An 18878-nucleotide genomic window follows, 5' to 3' on the forward strand; every position below is an offset into this window, starting at 1 on the left:
AGTATTTATTTTATGTTTTTTATTTACTCTATTTTATTTATTTTATTTCTTTTATTTATTTGTTTTTTTAATTTATTTTATATATTTTATTTTATTTATTTATTTTAGTTATTTTATTTCATTTATTTTATTTATTTTATATATCTTATATCTTTTATTTATTTTTTATTCATTTTATCCATTTTATTCATTTTGTTTATTTATTTATTTATTTTTATTTATCTTATTTTTTTTTATTCATTATATTCATTTAATTTTTTTATTTACTTTTTTTATATATATTCATTATATTCATTTTATTTATTTTGTTTATTTTATTTATTTTATTCAAAAATGTTCATTTATTTTAAATACAGCCAAATACTCTTTCCAAACAGTAAAAAGCCTTAAAATAGAAAATACAAACTAAAATTAAAAATAAGCTTAAAAATAAACTATAAATAGAAAATTTGCCCTTTGCCCCAATTTTTATTTATTTTATCTTTATAATAAGAACACACCACACAGGTAGATATAAAGGTAAACAAAGGAACGGCAAAAAAACTTGTTTGTGCTGGCTTCATAGACCGCCCAACGCATGCCAACCTCGGTTATTCAATAACAAGTTGACTTTAAGATTACAATCGTTTGAACTGGTCAAAAACCTTATAATGAGGTAACCGAATAGACTGGGTTTTTATTTCGGTTACCGGTAACAGAGGTTAACCGTATCTGATACGGTTACCGAATCAAAGTGTTACCTTAACAGACGGTTACCGTTATGGTAGGGGTTTTTATAACCGCTTCTAAAATAACCCTATGAAAAACCCCGGTTAAGGTAACCGGTTCCTGTCCCTGGTTGAGAGTGGTGGGCTGAAACTTTTTTCATTTGTAAGAATCGTGTGGGGTACCATTAGAAAGCTTGCAAAAAATTGAGTCGATGGACTGATTTTGACTTCATTTTAGACTGCAATAGTTTCGTCAAAAAATGCATTTAAAGTTGCAAGTTTTCATACAAAAATATTCACCTCTGTCCTGGCGATTTTCGCGAAAACTATAGCTAACAGGCAGCTGACCAGTCAATACCCAACTTAAAGAAGCATGGAGACGGCGGGAAAATTACCAGCTTAACTTTATCTTTATTAGTTTTTCAACTGCAGCTTGACCTTTGGTTGCTTAGGGCTAGCTAACTGATGCTTACACTGGTCAATTCATATTAGGCGAGAAACATCCTTAGTTAAAACTTTGGCATTGAAATTTATGACTTATGTCTTTGACACAAAGTTTAATTCTGCTTGCTTATTTTTGTGGGATATTTAATTATATCTCAATAGCCTACTATAAGTATGAGAGAAATCTACAAAATACGACCTTATTATATTGCAAATAAGTTTCAATTTCGAACGGGCTTTCCAAGCAATGGACTAGGCATCTCAAAAATCTAAAAAATTCAAATTAAGAATTCCGTTCTTGACTGTCGTTGTGTTTTTTTTCCACAATAGGTGTATAGATTTTATTGAGAGTATCTGATTCGTCGAAACAATATACACAATATTCCTTTTCATTAAGTACCATTACATTTCTGTATTAATTGTATAATTATAATATCTATTAATTATATTCAGTACTTATGTATATTTTTGAACGGATCGGTGAGCAACAAGATTCAGGGCTATAACCGCGAAATAGAGGTTCGCAAATTGCGAGCATTTTTCTCTGTCACTCTAATTACGCCTTCATTGGAGTAAAAGAGAAAGATCCCCGCAAATTGCGAATTTCGGTTTACGCGGTAGCCCCTCAGTCCTGTTACGAGAAAATAATTTTGGAAGACATTAATAGTATATGACAGTTAAATATCACAGTTTTTAGAAACAAAGGTAAAATTGACGAAATATTTAAAGTAAGCCGATCTTGTTTTTTAGCAGTTCTAAATAATATTAAAGTCTATATATATGGCATAGAACTAGAAACAAAATCAAATAAAAAATAATAATGAGTTCTAAATTCAAATTGAAGGAGTATACATTTTAAGGTATTATAGGCCAAGCGCGCACCACGATATTAATTTTTGCGACACGATTTTAGAATCGCGCTGTAATATATCGCAGAAAATTCACTGCGCGCACTGAGATGAAAATGAAAAAGTCGAACAATCGCGGAAAAATGTGACAAATCACAATTTAAAAATCGCTGCGATTTTTTTGTCTCATATGCGCGCACTAACATATAAACACATACGTTGCATTTCTGCGACAAAAATTATCGCAGGACAAAAAATCGTGGTGCGCGCTTGGCCTTACTCTAAATTATTATAATACATCAAGCATTCGCGAGATGCTCGACTTCGGTATTCAAACACAAAGCAATAGTACAAGAATCTAACTAAATGCAAAGGCCGAAGGAGCGATTCGAAGATCCGAAGCGTCCGACAGACGCGCGCCTCCCGTAACTTTTCCAAGTATTTTTAAGTACAAGTGTCTAAGTCGCAAGATCCAAAGGCTGAAGTCGCATTGGGCCGAAAGCCCGAAGCATCCAGGAGGTCAGTTCTAAACACAGGTAATTAATACAAGTGTCTAAATGCGAAGGCCGGAGGCCGAGCTCCGCGTAGGGCCGAAGGCCCGACGCCTGCAAGATGTCAGTGGTTAAACACAGAACTGACAGCCTGGACGCTTCGGGCCTTCGGCCCTACGCGGAGCTCGGCCTTCGGCCTTCGCATTTAGATTCTTATACTATTGTTCTGTGTTTAAGTACTAACATCCTGGACGCTTCGGGCCTTCGGCCCCACGCGGAGCTCGGCCTTCGGCTTTCGCATTTAGACACTTGTACTATTGTTCTGTGTTAAAGCACTGACATCCTGTGGCCTATTTTATAAAGCTACAAGTTACAATTTACAAGCGGAAGTCTCGTTCCAACACATGGGGTTAGAAAGAGACTTCCGCTTGTAAATTGTAACTTGTAGCTTTATAAAATAGGCCACTGGACGCTTCGGGCCTTCGGGCTACGCGGAGGTCGGCCTTTGGCCTTCACATTTAGACACTTGTACTATTGCTCTGTGCTAAAGCGATGACATTTTGCTAAAGCTCGGCCTTCGGCCTTCGCACTTAGACACTTTGTACTATTGTTCTGTGTGTGTAGTTGAATACGGTATCCTAAAAACAGGCAAACAACCTCTGTAAAATGTAACGATGCGAGCGGTACGGCTACCATCAGTTTGGCATTGACATAAACGCTACCGTGGGCGTGAACGTAATTTACTTTCTATGCATCTCGCTCGTACTGACATATTAGTGCGAAAGAGATATACCTATAGGAAGTAAATTACGTTCACGATATCGTTTATGTCAATGCCAAACTGATGGTAGCCGTACGGAACACTAAATGCCTCGAGCTATCTCGGACTTGGCCAAATTATTTTTCTTGTTCGTATCCACATGGTTCGTATTCGCGCGTGTTATGCCACTAATGGATCGGGTCTTAACACTTAACACAAGTCTATGTGTAGTAGGTAACGTCACAAGGTTTCCGTACATCGCACATTTTTTGAGATAGGTACCTATGTAATCATAAAGGAAAATTAACATTTTATTTAAGTTTTATGTTAATCATAATGCCTTATTTACTCTCGGTCTAAACGTCAAATATTGTCCTTATCCTTATTTAATTTCAATTATTAACTCCGACAGTTTTGTTATTTATTATGAATGCATCTTTCGGGAAATAACATACAGAAATAGTAGGAGCATTGACGTAAATGTAAATATATCTTAATTCATAATAACAGTTTATGAATGAATTAGTTGTCCGTCTATTATGATTTTCCGGGTAAATACGTGTGAATGTACATATAATGTGGTTTTAGATAAATCAAGTAGGTATATACAGGGTCATTTTTGGACCGTTAGCCATATGGTGCGAGGTGATTTTTTGGCAGTTTCATACATTTTGGTCGAGTGGATGTCGACGTTTCCTATGGGAAGGCCAATTTTTAGGGTTCCGTACCCAAAGGGTAAAACGGGACCCTATTACTAAGACTTCGCTGTCCGTCCGTCCGTCCGTCTGTCCGTCTGTCTGTCACCAGGCTGTATCTCACGAACCGTGATAGCTAGACAGTTGAAATTTTCACAGATGATGTATTTCTGTTGCCGCTATAACAACAAATACTAAAAACAGAATAAAATAAAGATTTAAGTGGGGCTCCCATACAGCAAACGTGATTTTTGACCAAAGTTAAGCAACGTCGGGCGTGGTCAGTACTTGGATAGGTGACCGTTTTCTTTTTGCATTTTTTTCCTTTTTTTTTGCTTTATGGTACGGAACCCTTCGTGCGCGAGTCCGACTCGCACTTGCCCGGTTTTTTTATGGGATTACGGGGTTGGTCCCATAGAAAAAGTTGTTCAGTATGATCTACCTAATCACCTCGCACAATATGGCTAACGGTCCAAAAATGACCCTGTATATATTTAGCAAGCAATCAGTTTCAATTGAAATTTCCTATGTAGGTAGTAATATAAAAGTTATTTTATTATTTGTTTACGAAGGATATTAAGACAGATACCTAAGTATAATTTGAACGACACTTTGCCTCGGTCTACCCTATAGCCTAGCCCTTCTGTCGTCAAGACCCTGTTACAACCCGTCACAGTTCCCATGTTACTTGTGGACTTGTGGTGTTACCTGACTATTTAAAACGATAATTACTCCTATTCTATTTTACCTTAGCGTAACAATACACAATATATATGACGTTGAAGGTGTATGAGTAATTTTATGTTATTGTAGTTATATACGAGATGTCACGTACATATACCAATTATCACTTGTTAATCTTGTTAATTAATATAAAATTATAACTAGTTGTAAAATAGTGAATTTCGGTAGGTTTCGCTAGTTTTCACTAAACTGCCCGTAATTCGGAAACTAGAATCGACAAGGTGGGACCTTTTACTAAACTTTGACACGTTCACATTTATAGGTTGATAATTATACGTTATACTCGTACGTTACAAAAGGCATACTTCCGTTGTACCTATATATTAAACTGCATATATTTATAAACCCCTTTCCTAACCTAATCACCGCCAGGACTCGGCAGCCGGACTGCAATAAGGTCACTAAGCCGCTTAAAAACGCAAAAATTGGACTATTATAATTTCATTAGTTGTACCTAAATAAAGTAAAAAAAATGCCACCATAAATTAATAAATTTCTCTGTCTATAATTTTTTGTCAGCGTTGCGTGACTCCATCTACATTCAATCAAATCAATCTTAACGTGAAAAAAACCGGGCAAGTGCGAATCGGACTCGCGCACGAAGGGTTCCGTACCATAAGCCAAAAAAAACGGAAAAAATGCAAAAAGAAAACGGTCACCCATCCAAGTACTGACCACGCCCGACGTTGCTTAACTTTACGCTACGTCTTACGTAGGCGAACAACGCGCGAACGCGGCGCGGCGCGGCGCGGCGAAAGCGGCCGCCGCCGCGCCGCGCCGCGCCGCGCCGCCTGACATTCGCGTGCAAATCGCGCCGCACCGCGTTCGCAACGAGATCGCTTACGTAGGACACTTCTATGGGCATCAAAGGATTGATTTCGCCGCGCCGCGCCGCGCCGCGTTCGCGCGTTGTTCGCCTACGTAAGACGTAGCGTTAGTCAAAAATCACGTTTGCTGTATGGGAGCCCCACTTAAATCTTTATTTTATCCTGTTTTTAGTATTTGTTGTTATAGCGGCAACAGAAATACATCATCTGTGAAAATTTCAACTGTCTAGCTATCACGGTTCGTGAGATACAGCCTGGTGACAGACGTACGGACGGACGGACAGCGAAGTCTTAGTAATAGGGTCCCGTTTTACCCTTTGGGTACGGAACCCTAAAAAATACGGCTGACAATAACAATATAATCAAGCACACAATTGATTGGAATGGCTGGCGCCATTATTGAATTATGTGACTTATGCGTTAGCGTTTGACGTAAGAGTTAGTTCGGAAAATACGGGTTTTGCCCGAATGATCACTGCGACATCACTTCACCTTGTAAAACAAAGTCCCCCGCCGCGTCTGTCTGTTTGTGAGTATGATATATGTTTGCGATAAACTAAAAAACCTCTGGACGGATTTTCATGCAATTTTCACCTATTAATAGAGTGATTCTTGAGGAAGGTGTACTGTGTATAATTTGTTAACCCGTGCGAAGCCATGACGGGTCGCCAGTAAGTGACTATACCTAAAAATACATCTTTAGGTATTTAAATAAAAGTAAACTAAATCTACCCTCAAGCTCCTTAAGCCAGTTGAGGGTAGATGAAAACATTACATGATCAAATAATGTAGGTTAAATTCAGGTCGTTCAGTGATTGATCCAGGCGTTTTTGTATTTGGTTGGTTAACCAATAAATGTTATAACTACCCGACAATGTACCAATTGCTTGTTTACTTTTTTTTAATACTTAAAGATACACCCCCTAATTCATAAACGTTTACTAAAGTTCCGACGTATTGGTATGATGGAAAGGGACAAACGATTATTATCGGCTTGTCAACTTTACTAAACGTTTATGAATAAGGGGGACAGACTATAAAAAACACTTACCGACTGTCGTATAGCGTACGAACGTCTCTTGATTATCCATCATGGCGTCCACAGCTTGCTTCTCGCAGTACAGCGCGGTTATTACAGCTATGCTTGGTTGTCGCGATGAACATAACTTTGGCATTTGTTTCACGACCTACAGACAGAGATACAGTGAATTAGGAGAATAATTGTGACGTTCCACGGCAAAAGGTACCTTATGGCGGTTGGCGCTTACGCTGACGTAAGTGCCAGCCGTCATAAGGTACCTTTTGCCGTGGAACATCACAATTTATTATTAAAATATTAATATGGAAATATTATATGGACATTCTTACTCAAATTGACTAAGTCACACGGTAAGCTCAAATAATTGGTTGTGTTGTGGGAATTTTATTATATACGCCTATTACGAAGGTAAGCCCTGAAAATGCCTACTGAACTATACGAGTATACAGCGCGATCCGTTTGTATGTAACTTTGAGTGAGGTGTTCAAAATCACCAAGACATACTATCAGAGCCACCACACTCTAGCGTCTTTTGAGCGTCGGCGTCTAGTCAGCGCTATAGAAATTGGCGTCGCTTCACGGTTGCGACAACGCTGCGACGAGCAGTAGCCATAGAGAGTAGACGCCGACGCTCGGGAGACGCTAGTGTGGGGTGCCCCTTATGCTCTTAACAATAAAGTTGTATTGAATGTTGCACCTCGCCCGTTGTTGTAAATACCAAAATATGCATAACTACTAGCGCCATCTATGCGCAACTTGTAAGAAACTTCTCAGTTGATAAAGCATTCACTTTTTTCATTCGAACTAAACTCGTCGTTTTATTTTAGGTTATGAGCCCAGCCACTTAAAATTACTATTTTACAAGTTAATAGAGTAGTGACTTAGACATTGACTGTACAAATACCGACCTTACAGTCTAGCTAGGCAGGCTTTACCTACATACCTAAGGATACAGAGTAAGTAAGGAAACTGATGTATGGAGTAAGAGACTTTTTTCTCCATGCCGCTTGACTTCACTTGGTTACCTGTGTGTCAACGCTGTGCTGCCGAATGTATAGTCCGTCCGACATGGCCCGTGTGAGACCCTTTTCTTCTAGCGCCTCCAGAGCGTCCTTTACTTCTGCTTTCGACCATTTTCCTGCTCTGGAGAAAACAAAATATTGGAATATGTTACTCAACTGAACATGTGATAGAAATCCAAATAGAGTCCATTTATTGATAAGTATTTTGCATGTCAACACAAATATCGATTATAGTAATTACTACAACCACTGGCGACATCTAGTAGGGTTAATTAATATCACGAACGCAACGCGATCACAAATGCATTAACAGGAAAACTCAATAAAATCGTCCTGCCCTCAACAGATGGCGTAATTTCTAAATTACCGATTTACTTGTTTTTGTACAGTCAACTGTAAAAATATGGGTGCAGCCAACTTATCCAAAAATATGTCCCATAGTTCTTAATTCGCTGACATAAGAGCTATGGGACATATTTTTGAGATGATTTGTGCACACATATTTTTACAGTTGACTGTACCTCCCATGCCACTCGTCAAGTATGTGGCCGGGGTGTAAGGCTTCATAAATATCCAACAGAGGTTACTTACGTGATGAAATCATCCACTGTCAACGGGTTCGGGTAAGCATTCTCGATCATATCCAGTACTCTCTGTTCTGATATTACTGGAGTTTGGTTTGCCGCACTTTCTTCAATAAACGCTGAAATATATATTATACGTTAGTAGCTATAAAAACAAGTACTTAATTAAGTATAGGTTGATACACAAGAGCTGGCGCGAATTTCGACTGTACTGTAGAAAATGTAGAAATTCTTATAAAAAATGCGTGACTATTTGGTCACTCAACCTAAAGTACAGTGTAATGCATAACTGTTTCCCATTGTATTTTCTTCGTTCGTATTTGTCGTGCTAGTTCAGTCATTGTCACTACTTTTTTGTACCGAGACCAGGCGTGTCTCGCTCCGCGATTTCGTCGCTTTGCTACAGGCAAAAAGAATAGATAGTATAGAGGGGTCCTGTCATTGTCAATTTTGTAGTCACGGTACATTTACTGCCATCTATCGACACACGATTAAAACTAAAAATAAAATTGAAATTTTTTAAATTAATCAAAATATGTTTACGGATAAATGATTTTTAATTTTTATTGTTCCATACTGACCCATGTTCTTTCACTGATATGTGTTAAAATTGTTAAATATCAAACGTTGTCCTCAACGCCATCTAGCCGAGAATAGGCCAAAGGTATAAATTATAATGGCGCCATCTATTCGAGAATGACTTATTCTTGATATCCGAGGCACGTTTTTTTCTTAGACTTTATTTATCTTATACGGAGTTATATATATCTCTGGCTACAGGTATTAGCTAATAGTACATCCGTTCGACACCAATTTTGGGGTTTGCCATAAGCCGCGCGTGGCGCTGTCGCCACCTAGCGGCCATATCTGTCCTGATCGTAACAGACGCGTTTTGTAACAGACGAGTGAGTCTTCTGTACCTAGTACTATTATTTATTTTGTGCCGAGATCGACTAAAATAGCAAGACAAAGTGCACTTTCGTAAGTTCCCCGTGAAAATACGATGGAAAATAAGTATGCACTACATCTGTAAGGCGTTCGGTTTTAAAATTCCGATTTCTGGGTAAACCCTTGCTGCACCAAGTAATATCAGTTGCTCTTCGGTGAAAGAAAATTAAGAAAACATCGCGAGGAAACCACCCTAATCCCATTAGGTAACGATGGGTTTCGTTAAATATAGGTCCTGTGCCGTGATCGTGAGATTAGGTTATTCCGATATAAATACCGAGAAAGCGGTGAGGACTCCTCATTAATGAGGATACGCAGCGTTGCGTATCAAGAACAGTAACCTTCAAAACAACGTCACTGACAACAACCATCTCAACCGTATAGTCTATACGGTAGAAAGTATCCTGCGCAACGGTACCTACGTATAATAAATAACCTATTATGTAGGTACTTATTCTTATAGTGCACATGATCTCTAATGTTATGTGAGTGAAAATAAGACAGCCCTTTTATGGCTTTATTACTAACTTAACCTCGTAAGACCTAAAAGTTTTCAAATTATTAATTTGAACCTTATTCAATAAGTAAATTAGAACGAATTTAGTTTGTTTTAAAAAGCAATGAGACAAAAGAAATGCTAGGTACATTATTTGGTTCATGAAAGGTTCCAATTAGTTTGTAGATTGTAATGTACAGTCGTCATCAGATATATCGGAGCGGCCAAGGTGCTCACAAATATCTGAGCACGCCTCTATTGTCAAGGAGTTAGAGTGCGTGTTCAGATATTGTGAACACCTTGGCCGCTCCGATATATCTGATGGCGACTGTACATTTAGTCTCAGGAGGTTAAAACAGTCCTAGTACTAACTCTTATTACATCGAACGAATGGTAGTAGGTATCACGTTATTTCGTTAATGTTATAACGGTTATTCTGCTAAAAGGTGGCTACAATGCGTAATACATATATTTAAGGTGTTTTACATAGGCAGCTGTACAGCATACGGGCTTATGTAGCTACATGAGTATTAGATTCGTATAATTACTGTTATATGACCCATGCAGTGTCACTTGGTACGCGCACATGCATGTTTACATATTTATGATTGCAGCTGTATATAGTATACTTGTACATTCGTCAGCTAATAATTACAAGCGGCCAAGGTGCCCAAAATAATTGAACATACACTCTGACATCTCCACAATAATTAAATAGTTAAATAAAATAGGACAATCTTACACAATAGAAGCGTGTAGAGATATCTGTGAACACTTTGGCCGCTGCGGTATATTTGATGACGAGTGTACAATGAACGGTATTAGCTATTAGGCTATTACATTACGTATGGGTCACTAATTAACATAAGATATAAAGGTCTAATAGCACATGCTACATTAATCAAATTAACTAAGAAATAAGAAATATTAAGTAGATATATCTCATAATCATGTCGACAGAGGAACATGCTTGCACTCAAAATAAGAAAATAATTGTATACATACAGCCATTACAATAGACGTAAGTATATGTCTTACTTGAAATAACGCCATTTGATTCTGTACGATAAATAACAAAAAAAGTTATAATAAATATATGCAGCGATAGAAGTATAATAGTAATTATATCTTAAGCCATCCACCACCCAATTACCTTTTATTTTTTATCAGAGACAGTTTAAATTATTTATAAAAATATGAATTTAAATTCAGGAATCATGACATTACCTACGTACAGAAACTGAGCTTGTAAACTGAATATATACCGAGATGAGTAGTTTACAGGACATAGAAATAATAGATTGGTCTACAAATTATTAACGGTGCGATAAGTGTTATAACTGCACCCGTTTTGGTCATAAACAATCAACTGTCACGAAGATGATGCAATGAACTCATAAATTTTATACTGCCCTATTTTTAAATCCGAACTATACACTCTCTTGACCTACTTCTATACTTGAGCGCTAAAACGATTAAACTAAAAGATCGTATCTGCAAGATGGCTACGTTTATAATTTAGGAGGTTTGATAGTGAATATAATACTAGCAAGTTTTTAGGGTTCCGTACCCAAAGGGTAAAACGGGACCCTATTACTAAGACTTCGCTGTCCGTCCGTCCGTCCGTCCGTCCGTCTGTCACCAGGCTGTATCTCACGAACCGTGATAGCTAGACAGTTGAAACTTTCACAGATGATGTATTTCTGTTGCCGCTATAACAACAAATACTAAAAACAGAATAAAATAAAGATTTAAATGGGGCTCCCATACAACAAACGTGATTTTTGATCAAAGTTAAGCAACGTCGGGAGGGGTCAGTACTTGGATGGGTGACCGTTTTTTTTTTGCTTTTTTTTTGTTTTTTTTTTGCATTATGGTACGGAACCCTTCGTGCGCGAGTCCGACTCGCACTTGCCCGGTTTTTTTAAACAGTCTGGAAGGTATCTATTACGCTCCTTTCCGTCAGTTTGAAGATTGGATGTACAGAAAACAAGATAAACGTAGTTTAAATGGTATTAGACAAAGAATCATATAAGTCCGCATTTGATTAATTTAGCCAATTTTTTTTATAAATATGAAAGTTGGAATAGCTCTACCCGATATTTTAACGCGTTAATCAAAATATTCCCCAAATTACCTCTCGTTTCAGAGTCTTATTTTCACGAAATTAGCCGGAAGGTATTAAAAGAGCCATTAAGAACTAACATCCCGTTGATGCCCCATTAACCTGATTCATTCATTCATTTACTATTTCGGCACGTTTCTGTAGAAAGCAATTAGCGATAGTAACTTTTGTTGTTTGTTTACACTTTGATTACTCGGACTGTGCTAATTCGAGGAATTATTAAATGAAGTTTAAATGTTTTAGTTTTTTTTTCTATAAGTATCATCACAAAATACGTAATACATAGTTATCTATACTACTCGTGGAACAACTTACATTATTAAAATATTTAATATTGTAACTTTAGGACTTTATGAGTATTAATTATACCTAGATTAAAATTCGAAAAAATTACGCGACACATAACTCATAACTTAATTGAGAAAGGCATTACTTCGACGGAATAGATGCTCTTAGAATGCGGCGGATAGAATGATTTAAAACTTTAAATCCTGTTTTTTACTATGTTTTGGACATTGCTTAAGGGCCACCCCACACTAGCGTCTTTTAAGCGTCGTCGGCGTCTAGTCAGCGCTATGGAAAATGGAGTCGCTGCGCAGTTGCGTCAACGTTGCGTCGAGCAGCAGACATAGAGTTGATTAGTCGCCGGCGCTCGGGAGACGCTAGTGGGGTGGCTCAAAACCGTATAAGACATCGAAAATGTTGAAGATACAATATAGCATACCTGGAGGTGGCGTTCCCGTTCCTTCTTGTCGTAACTCTATCTCTAAAATCTTTAATTGAAGGTATTTGTGTTGCATAAGCTTTATTATCTTCTTAATGAATCCCACGTAATCTGTAATGGAGAAAAACAGATTTAAAACCACTTATTTTTTAATTGTCATCCGTCATCGATGTCGTCATCGCTAATGATAATAACAATGGGTTGTACCATGACCAAACAAAGTAGAATAGGTACGTACGTAAGAGCCGGTCGGTACAAACGGACTTCACGGACAACAACCCTACTGCAACTTGTGTGGAAACTGCACACCTTTTCTGTTCGAATTTCAGATAAAATGGTCCTTGTTGAACTTGAAGTATAAGGACCGTTCTAAGTATGATGGAAAGCCGCATATGTATTTCTACAAGGGAGTTAGAGTAAGTAGGTAGTTCACGAATTGGCCAGTGAAGTTAAAAATCAGTTAAGGTAATGGATCCGCCTCTTTTTAGGAAGAAGAGCATCAGTAATGTCCAGCAAATGCTATTATGAAATGGAATTTTCTCGACTACACTCTAATAACAGTTCCGTGTAACCCTCGGGGAGCCTTCCGGAGTGACCCCCTGTGTCTAATGGGGTTACTCGTTGGGCGTTGTTTTCCGCCTTCCCGCAAACGCTACTATTTGGCTATATGGGCTGTAAAAACTTGAACCTTTTGGGAAGTCTTGCCTTGCGGGCTGACCAGCTCCCTGAAGAAGGCCTGCGCCTCGTGCGGCCGCTCGCCGGGCGTCATTTGGGGTTTGAACCAGATTCTGAGCGCGCGCGCCTCCCGAGTGTGAGAGCCGTTTGCGGCTGACACTAGGTACACTAACCGGAAACTTTGCGTTGTAGGTAATGTAAGGGAGAGTTGTATTGTTGTAGGTACATACCTTTTGGGAAGTCTTGCGGGCTGACCAGTTCCCTGAAGAAGGCCTGCGCTTCGTGTGGCCGCTCTCCGGGCGTCATTTGCGGTTTGAACCAGAATCTGAGCGCGCGCGCCTCCCGAGTGTGTGAGCCGTTTGCGGCTGACACTAGGTACACTCGGAATTCGAGTTGCGCGTGACATGGCTCTGTTACGCCGTTTTCTGGAATATTGAAAAATAATTGAAAAAAAAAACTAAACAATGAAATAATTCGTTAGGATTTTCATGGACATAAGAAGGTCCCAATTAACTCGAGATACCCTACGGTCTAAGTTTGTCAATATTTTGTATTGTCGATAATCTACGTTTAATATTGAAAACGCTGCCTATTCTGAATTATCTAACCCTGTAAACCTAAAGCGCATAATATTGACAACTTACAATTACAGACTTTATCTAAACTACGCCTATTCATCACTTAATCCATCGTTAGTGGTTTTATCCAAAATTCTCTCGCTCTAAACAAAATTGTTGTGAAAAAAAAGGGTCGTTATACATACGAAGAGGTGTGTCAACTTAAAAGCATTCCATAGAGTTAATATCTCTACCTAAGATAAATGAGAAGGGTTTTGGATGCATTTTCACTGTGTGATACCTAAATTAGGGAACGTTATGATAACGTGGTGAATTGGTGATGTAATGAAAAAATTACAAATAAACATTTGTTAGGTAGATAATGCTAAATATATAATTTCTCATTCACTACACTTTTAAAAACACCACGGTGTTTCACTTGTGATTATGTATATATAATTAAATTCCCTACACCCCATGAGCGCAAGATTGGACCATTATAGGAAAAAAATCGAATTAATTTATCTCGGCAACTATTCGACTATGTACAAGTCATTCCTACTCCTTACAGGGAGCTTATACACAATAGACACGCGATCTAAGGATTTCCTTTTTACAGCTAGTCGCTAAAACGTCACGTCTTCCCCTGGCCAGAAAAACGGTTTTCAGCCAGCGCAGCGGGCGGTAATTGCGAAATTACTTACACAATCAGAAAGCAATAAGTGAAGTGAATGCATATAATTCAAACACAATCTCGACAACCCTACATATTACGGCCCTGATTGACTGCTATTATGGTCAAGCACTGCAATTTTGTAATGCAACAATGACAAGTTCATTGCACGGTCACGACTAATACTCGTATATAATAAGTACAGCTGCCGTCAGATATATTAGAGCGGCCAAGGTGTCCAAAAATATCGGAACATGCACTTTAACGTCTTGATGCCTCTATTGCACTGTTCATATATTTGTGAACACCTTGGCCGCTCCGATGTGTGTGAGACTGTACTGTAAGATATGTATACCTACTTTACTCTCCTTGTTAAGTAGAATATAATAAGGTTCAAGTGTAAATATATGTGAGGTGTATTCGGGTAATTCCGACTATTTCAAAATGTCGGCTAGCTCCGAAAATCACCCGTAATTCCATCTAAAGAGACCATTTTTGGGATTACCCCAAATTATGAACTTTCCGGGATTACCCGAATAAAACTTTATATGTATAATAAGACTAGATTAGACTTCTTCCGCGTATATCGCTATTCTGCACCCTTTTCCCGTACCTATGTACTCTCGTACTAAATTGCGATTGAAATTGCATCCCCTTCGTGGTTAAAATCCGGGATAAAAAGCAACATATCCTTTTCCAGGTTAATAGACTATTTTGTGTTATAAATTTGATCGAAATCCGTTCAATAGTTTTGCGTGCAGAGGAATGAACAAGCAAATATACAAACTTTCATATTTTTGTAATATAATATTAATAGAATGTCAACTGGACGTAAGCAATTTTAAGTCATATTACGTGGACATAGGGTATAAAATGTCAACCATTTATTACTACTGAATGTTCATTATCTAGTGTCTAAGAATACTTAATGAAGTCATTGAACGTAGGTAATTAGAGATAATTACACATCTGCCGTGTAACGCAAGCGGCAGATATATCTGCACGGACGACCATATCAAAAATTACTGTCCGAGTTGTCCGACCCACCCAGGATTTTAGTTTTTAATGCCAAGACCTGCTATAAGGCTGTAACCGAAACTAAGTACCGAAGATACAGTTTCGGCGCGGCCGAAAGGTTCGTCAGTTTTTCGGCCGAAACCGAACCTTCGTCCGAAGCATGATTTTTTATACCGAAATCTAACGTTTTATACCGAAACCTAATGTTTTATACCGAAACCGTATATATAGAATATACTACTCGCCGTAATGTCAAAAAAATTGTTACACAAAAAAAAATACTTTTTAACGCATCTAAATCTAACCTTATAAAATAACTTACAATTAAATAAAAACTAAATTAAAACTAACACAAATAGTACTCCGTAAAAACTCTCCGTTAAAAATATATTACCATAAAAGATACATAGATAAAATTTTGTACAACCAAGAAAATAGCTTCATTATTATTGAGGTTTTACTGGCCCCATTTGCAGTCTCGTCGCCCATTAGGGGAACGCGCCTACTATTTGGACGCTCCTAATCTAGTCTAGTAATGGTATATTGTAGTCAAGGAGATAGATATACATTTGTACTTACTCTACTTCACTCTAGAAAATAATGTTTTAGGTAGGTACTTGTACCTGTGTTGAAAATAAACACTAGCATATTAATTATCGAAAAACTGATAAGTTAATCAACATTTGCATGATTGCCAACATTTTTTGGTGCCCTAATTAACAGAAAAAATCGTTTAAAATATTTTTTGGTAAGTAATTATATTTATTATCAATTTTTCACATAAAAACATTATTCTAAAATCTGCAATACCTACTTACATGTAGGTAACATAATAAAATTCCAATAAGAGGCATATATATGTACTTCAATCATGGTTAGGGTGGTATTCCACTTGACCAATTTCTTTGTCCAATGTCAGTGCGTCTCATTTCCTCATTAAAACAAAATGTGAGACGCAATACATATTGGACAAAGAAATTGGATACGTGGAATACCACCCTTAGGTACATATAATTTTAATATGTCAAAATAAACTATATAGGTACTTACAGACTCTATCCGTACAGTGAATACCACGTATTTAGTTCATAAAAGCACAAATCTAATTTAAGGAAACTCGCGAATGGCGAGAACGGAAGTTACAAGGTCAAAACATGTGTTATCAACACAATGTCACAAAATAATTTTAGCTGTTGTGTTACGTTTCCCTTCTTTGTCTAACTCATTATGAAGTATGTTATTAGAAAAGGAAGGAGTTCATAAAATGATTGGTTAAATAGAAATAGCACTGATGAAGTGTATGTTAATTGTGTTTTCCTATCTTTTGTATTTTTTTTTAAAGTTTAAAGTTTAATTTTTTTTTATTGTTATTGTTATTTGTTATGTATACTTTTATTAAGTTCTTGCAGTAACTAAGTTAACATATGGCATACAAGACAGGTCAGGGGTCGTCCATTAATTACGTCACAGGAATTTCTAGGTTTTTTGACCCCTCCCCCCCTCCTTGTCACACTTGGTCACATTTGGCAAACCCCTCCCCCCTAGTGTGACGTCACATTTTTTCTACGAAAGAAAATTAAACGAATAAAAACGATTATCGTTTTAAAAACTTGTTATTTAAATGTACAGCGAATAAAATAATTTCAATAAATTTTCGGTTACTGATGAAGTTAAAGTGACGTCACAAAGTTTGTGTCTCCCCCCTCCCCCATGTCACAATTTGTCACATTTTCTTGACCCCCTCCCTCCCCCTAAACGTGTGATGTAATTAATGGATGACCCCTCACAGGAAAAGAAAAATCACCCATGCTGCTTGCTACAACAGTAGCATATCAATATATATATATCATAGCAATAATATCATTAGCATATTTCCATGGCAACATAATCTTGACCCACTTCCCACGGAATATAATAGAGAATGTTTTAACTTATAAGAGTTATGAGTGTTCAATCACTTACAATAATGAAGAACTAAATAGAAAATAGAGAAAAAGTCAGACAATAACACTGTTGTAAATACAATCTGCTGAATTTCATTGAATAATCATCTTTAATACAGGGATAAAAAAAGAAAATTCGTATATTTTTTGCTTTAGAAATACAGATCATTGGCACAGTGGTGAAGGAACAGAGGGATCATGGCCTCTGATGGCAAAAGAAAGGGGGCAGAATAAAATAACTATGGCCCCAGATAGGGAACCCATACTACACTATTTATTAAAGACCTGCCAGGGATCTATTAATCAGGAAGGCAGAAAATCGTATAGAATGGAGAGCCTTGGTGCACAAAATAATGATCTCATGTGGTCGCTAAGTCAAACTAGACCAGAGAGAAAATCCCCCCTCTCTCTTCACATAAAAGGAATGGTGGTTAATGGACCGCCACCTTGAAAAAGAAATGTATGTACATACAATCTGATTATGGCTAAGAAAGCCGATGGCAGATGAAAGCAGACTAAAAAAAATGTGGTGACCTCCAGTCATAAGGAATCAAGGAAGAAGAGACTATTGATATGAATACTATCAAAATGTACTCTTACCATAAACTTGTTCCTTGTTGATAATGATGCCAGTGTGGTCCCCTCCAGCCACATGTATCTTGTCACTAGCCTCAGCTTGCACCACCTTCCTCTCAACTACCAGAGTTGTGGATGTGGCCGTCTTGCACTTTGGGGTCATTATCACTTTTTCTTCTATATTGTCTGCCATTTTTTCTGTAGGATTTATTAATTGTATTTATTTTAGGGATGCAAAGACCTTTTACTTTAAACAAGGACCTGAGTTATATTAATTTTTTGCTTGAAGCAAATGACAAAATAACAAAACTTTTCTGGGACAGGTTAGTTAATTTATTAAGCCTGTTCTTTATAGAGCCTATCAATTTGGACAATAAATTAATAATGTACATTAGTATAATTAAACACACCCACCCACTTGCCACTACAATTGAATTAAATTATAAAATGGTTTCGCGCCATATCAAAATTTAAGTAGGTATGTCAACAAAGAGATCACTTTTCGTATAAGAATAATAATCCTAAAATCCGTGACCATCGCTCGTTCCCGCCTCAATAAGACACCGATGACTCACTTCTTTCTTTAATTTATGACGAATGGCACAGAGTTGCACCGGCACTATACTACTAAAAGATGTAGGAGGTCACTTATACTAAGCTATGATTATAAGGCAGGACTATCGAGCGAAGTATTACAAGGCGAGCCTGTTTTGATACGAATTAGGATCAAAAACAAAGCGAAACTAAAGTGTAGTTAGAAAAGAAATGATGTGATGTAATATGATACAAATGTATACTTTAGTGTCATTACCTGTTTATTTTTATCACTTCCAAGTTGAAAGAAAAACAAAATAAACAATCCTTTCTAATCAAAATCACGAGTAAAGGGTGCCACAACCTAGCGATGCAATCTCTAATCTGACACTGTCAAGTGTCAGTGAAGTCAATGCAAGGGCCCAACCTTTTCTGTTCTCTTTCACGAC

General features: G+C 37.4%; 2 protein-coding genes across 4 annotated transcripts in view; one reads left to right on the forward strand and one right to left on the reverse strand.

The window, feature by feature from the left end:
* The window catches only part of LOC134664386 (uncharacterized), a 50674-nt gene extending 31827 nt beyond the window's left edge, over positions 1 to 18847 (reverse strand). Inside the window, exons 1-8 of one of the 3 annotated variants that reach the window (XM_063520975.1) lie at positions 18707 to 18847; positions 17920 to 18093; positions 13360 to 13554; positions 12455 to 12565; positions 10644 to 10664; positions 8169 to 8280; positions 7581 to 7698; positions 6568 to 6703 (exon numbers count right to left, since the gene is read on the reverse strand). In XM_063520975.1, the coding sequence (XP_063377045.1) occupies positions 6568 to 6703; positions 7581 to 7698; positions 8169 to 8280; positions 10644 to 10664; positions 12455 to 12565; positions 13360 to 13554; positions 17920 to 18088 (862 nt within the window). In that variant the 5' untranslated portion in view covers positions 18089 to 18093; positions 18707 to 18847. Of the gene's footprint in view, positions 1 to 6567; positions 6704 to 7580; positions 7699 to 8168; positions 8281 to 10610; positions 10665 to 12454; positions 12566 to 13359; positions 13555 to 17919; positions 18094 to 18706 lie in introns of all 3 variants that reach the window. The other 2 variants (XM_063520974.1, XM_063520976.1) reach the window with 2 other exon arrangements.
* Positions 1 to 18878, forward strand: part of LOC134664396 (odorant receptor 2a-like) — a 188491-nt gene that overhangs the window by 136602 nt on the left and 33011 nt on the right. The window lies entirely within an intron of this gene.

Source organism: Cydia fagiglandana, chromosome 5, assembly GCF_963556715.1.
Source record: "Cydia fagiglandana chromosome 5, ilCydFagi1.1, whole genome shotgun sequence".
NCBI classification, from domain to species: domain Eukaryota; kingdom Metazoa; phylum Arthropoda; class Insecta; order Lepidoptera; family Tortricidae; genus Cydia; species Cydia fagiglandana.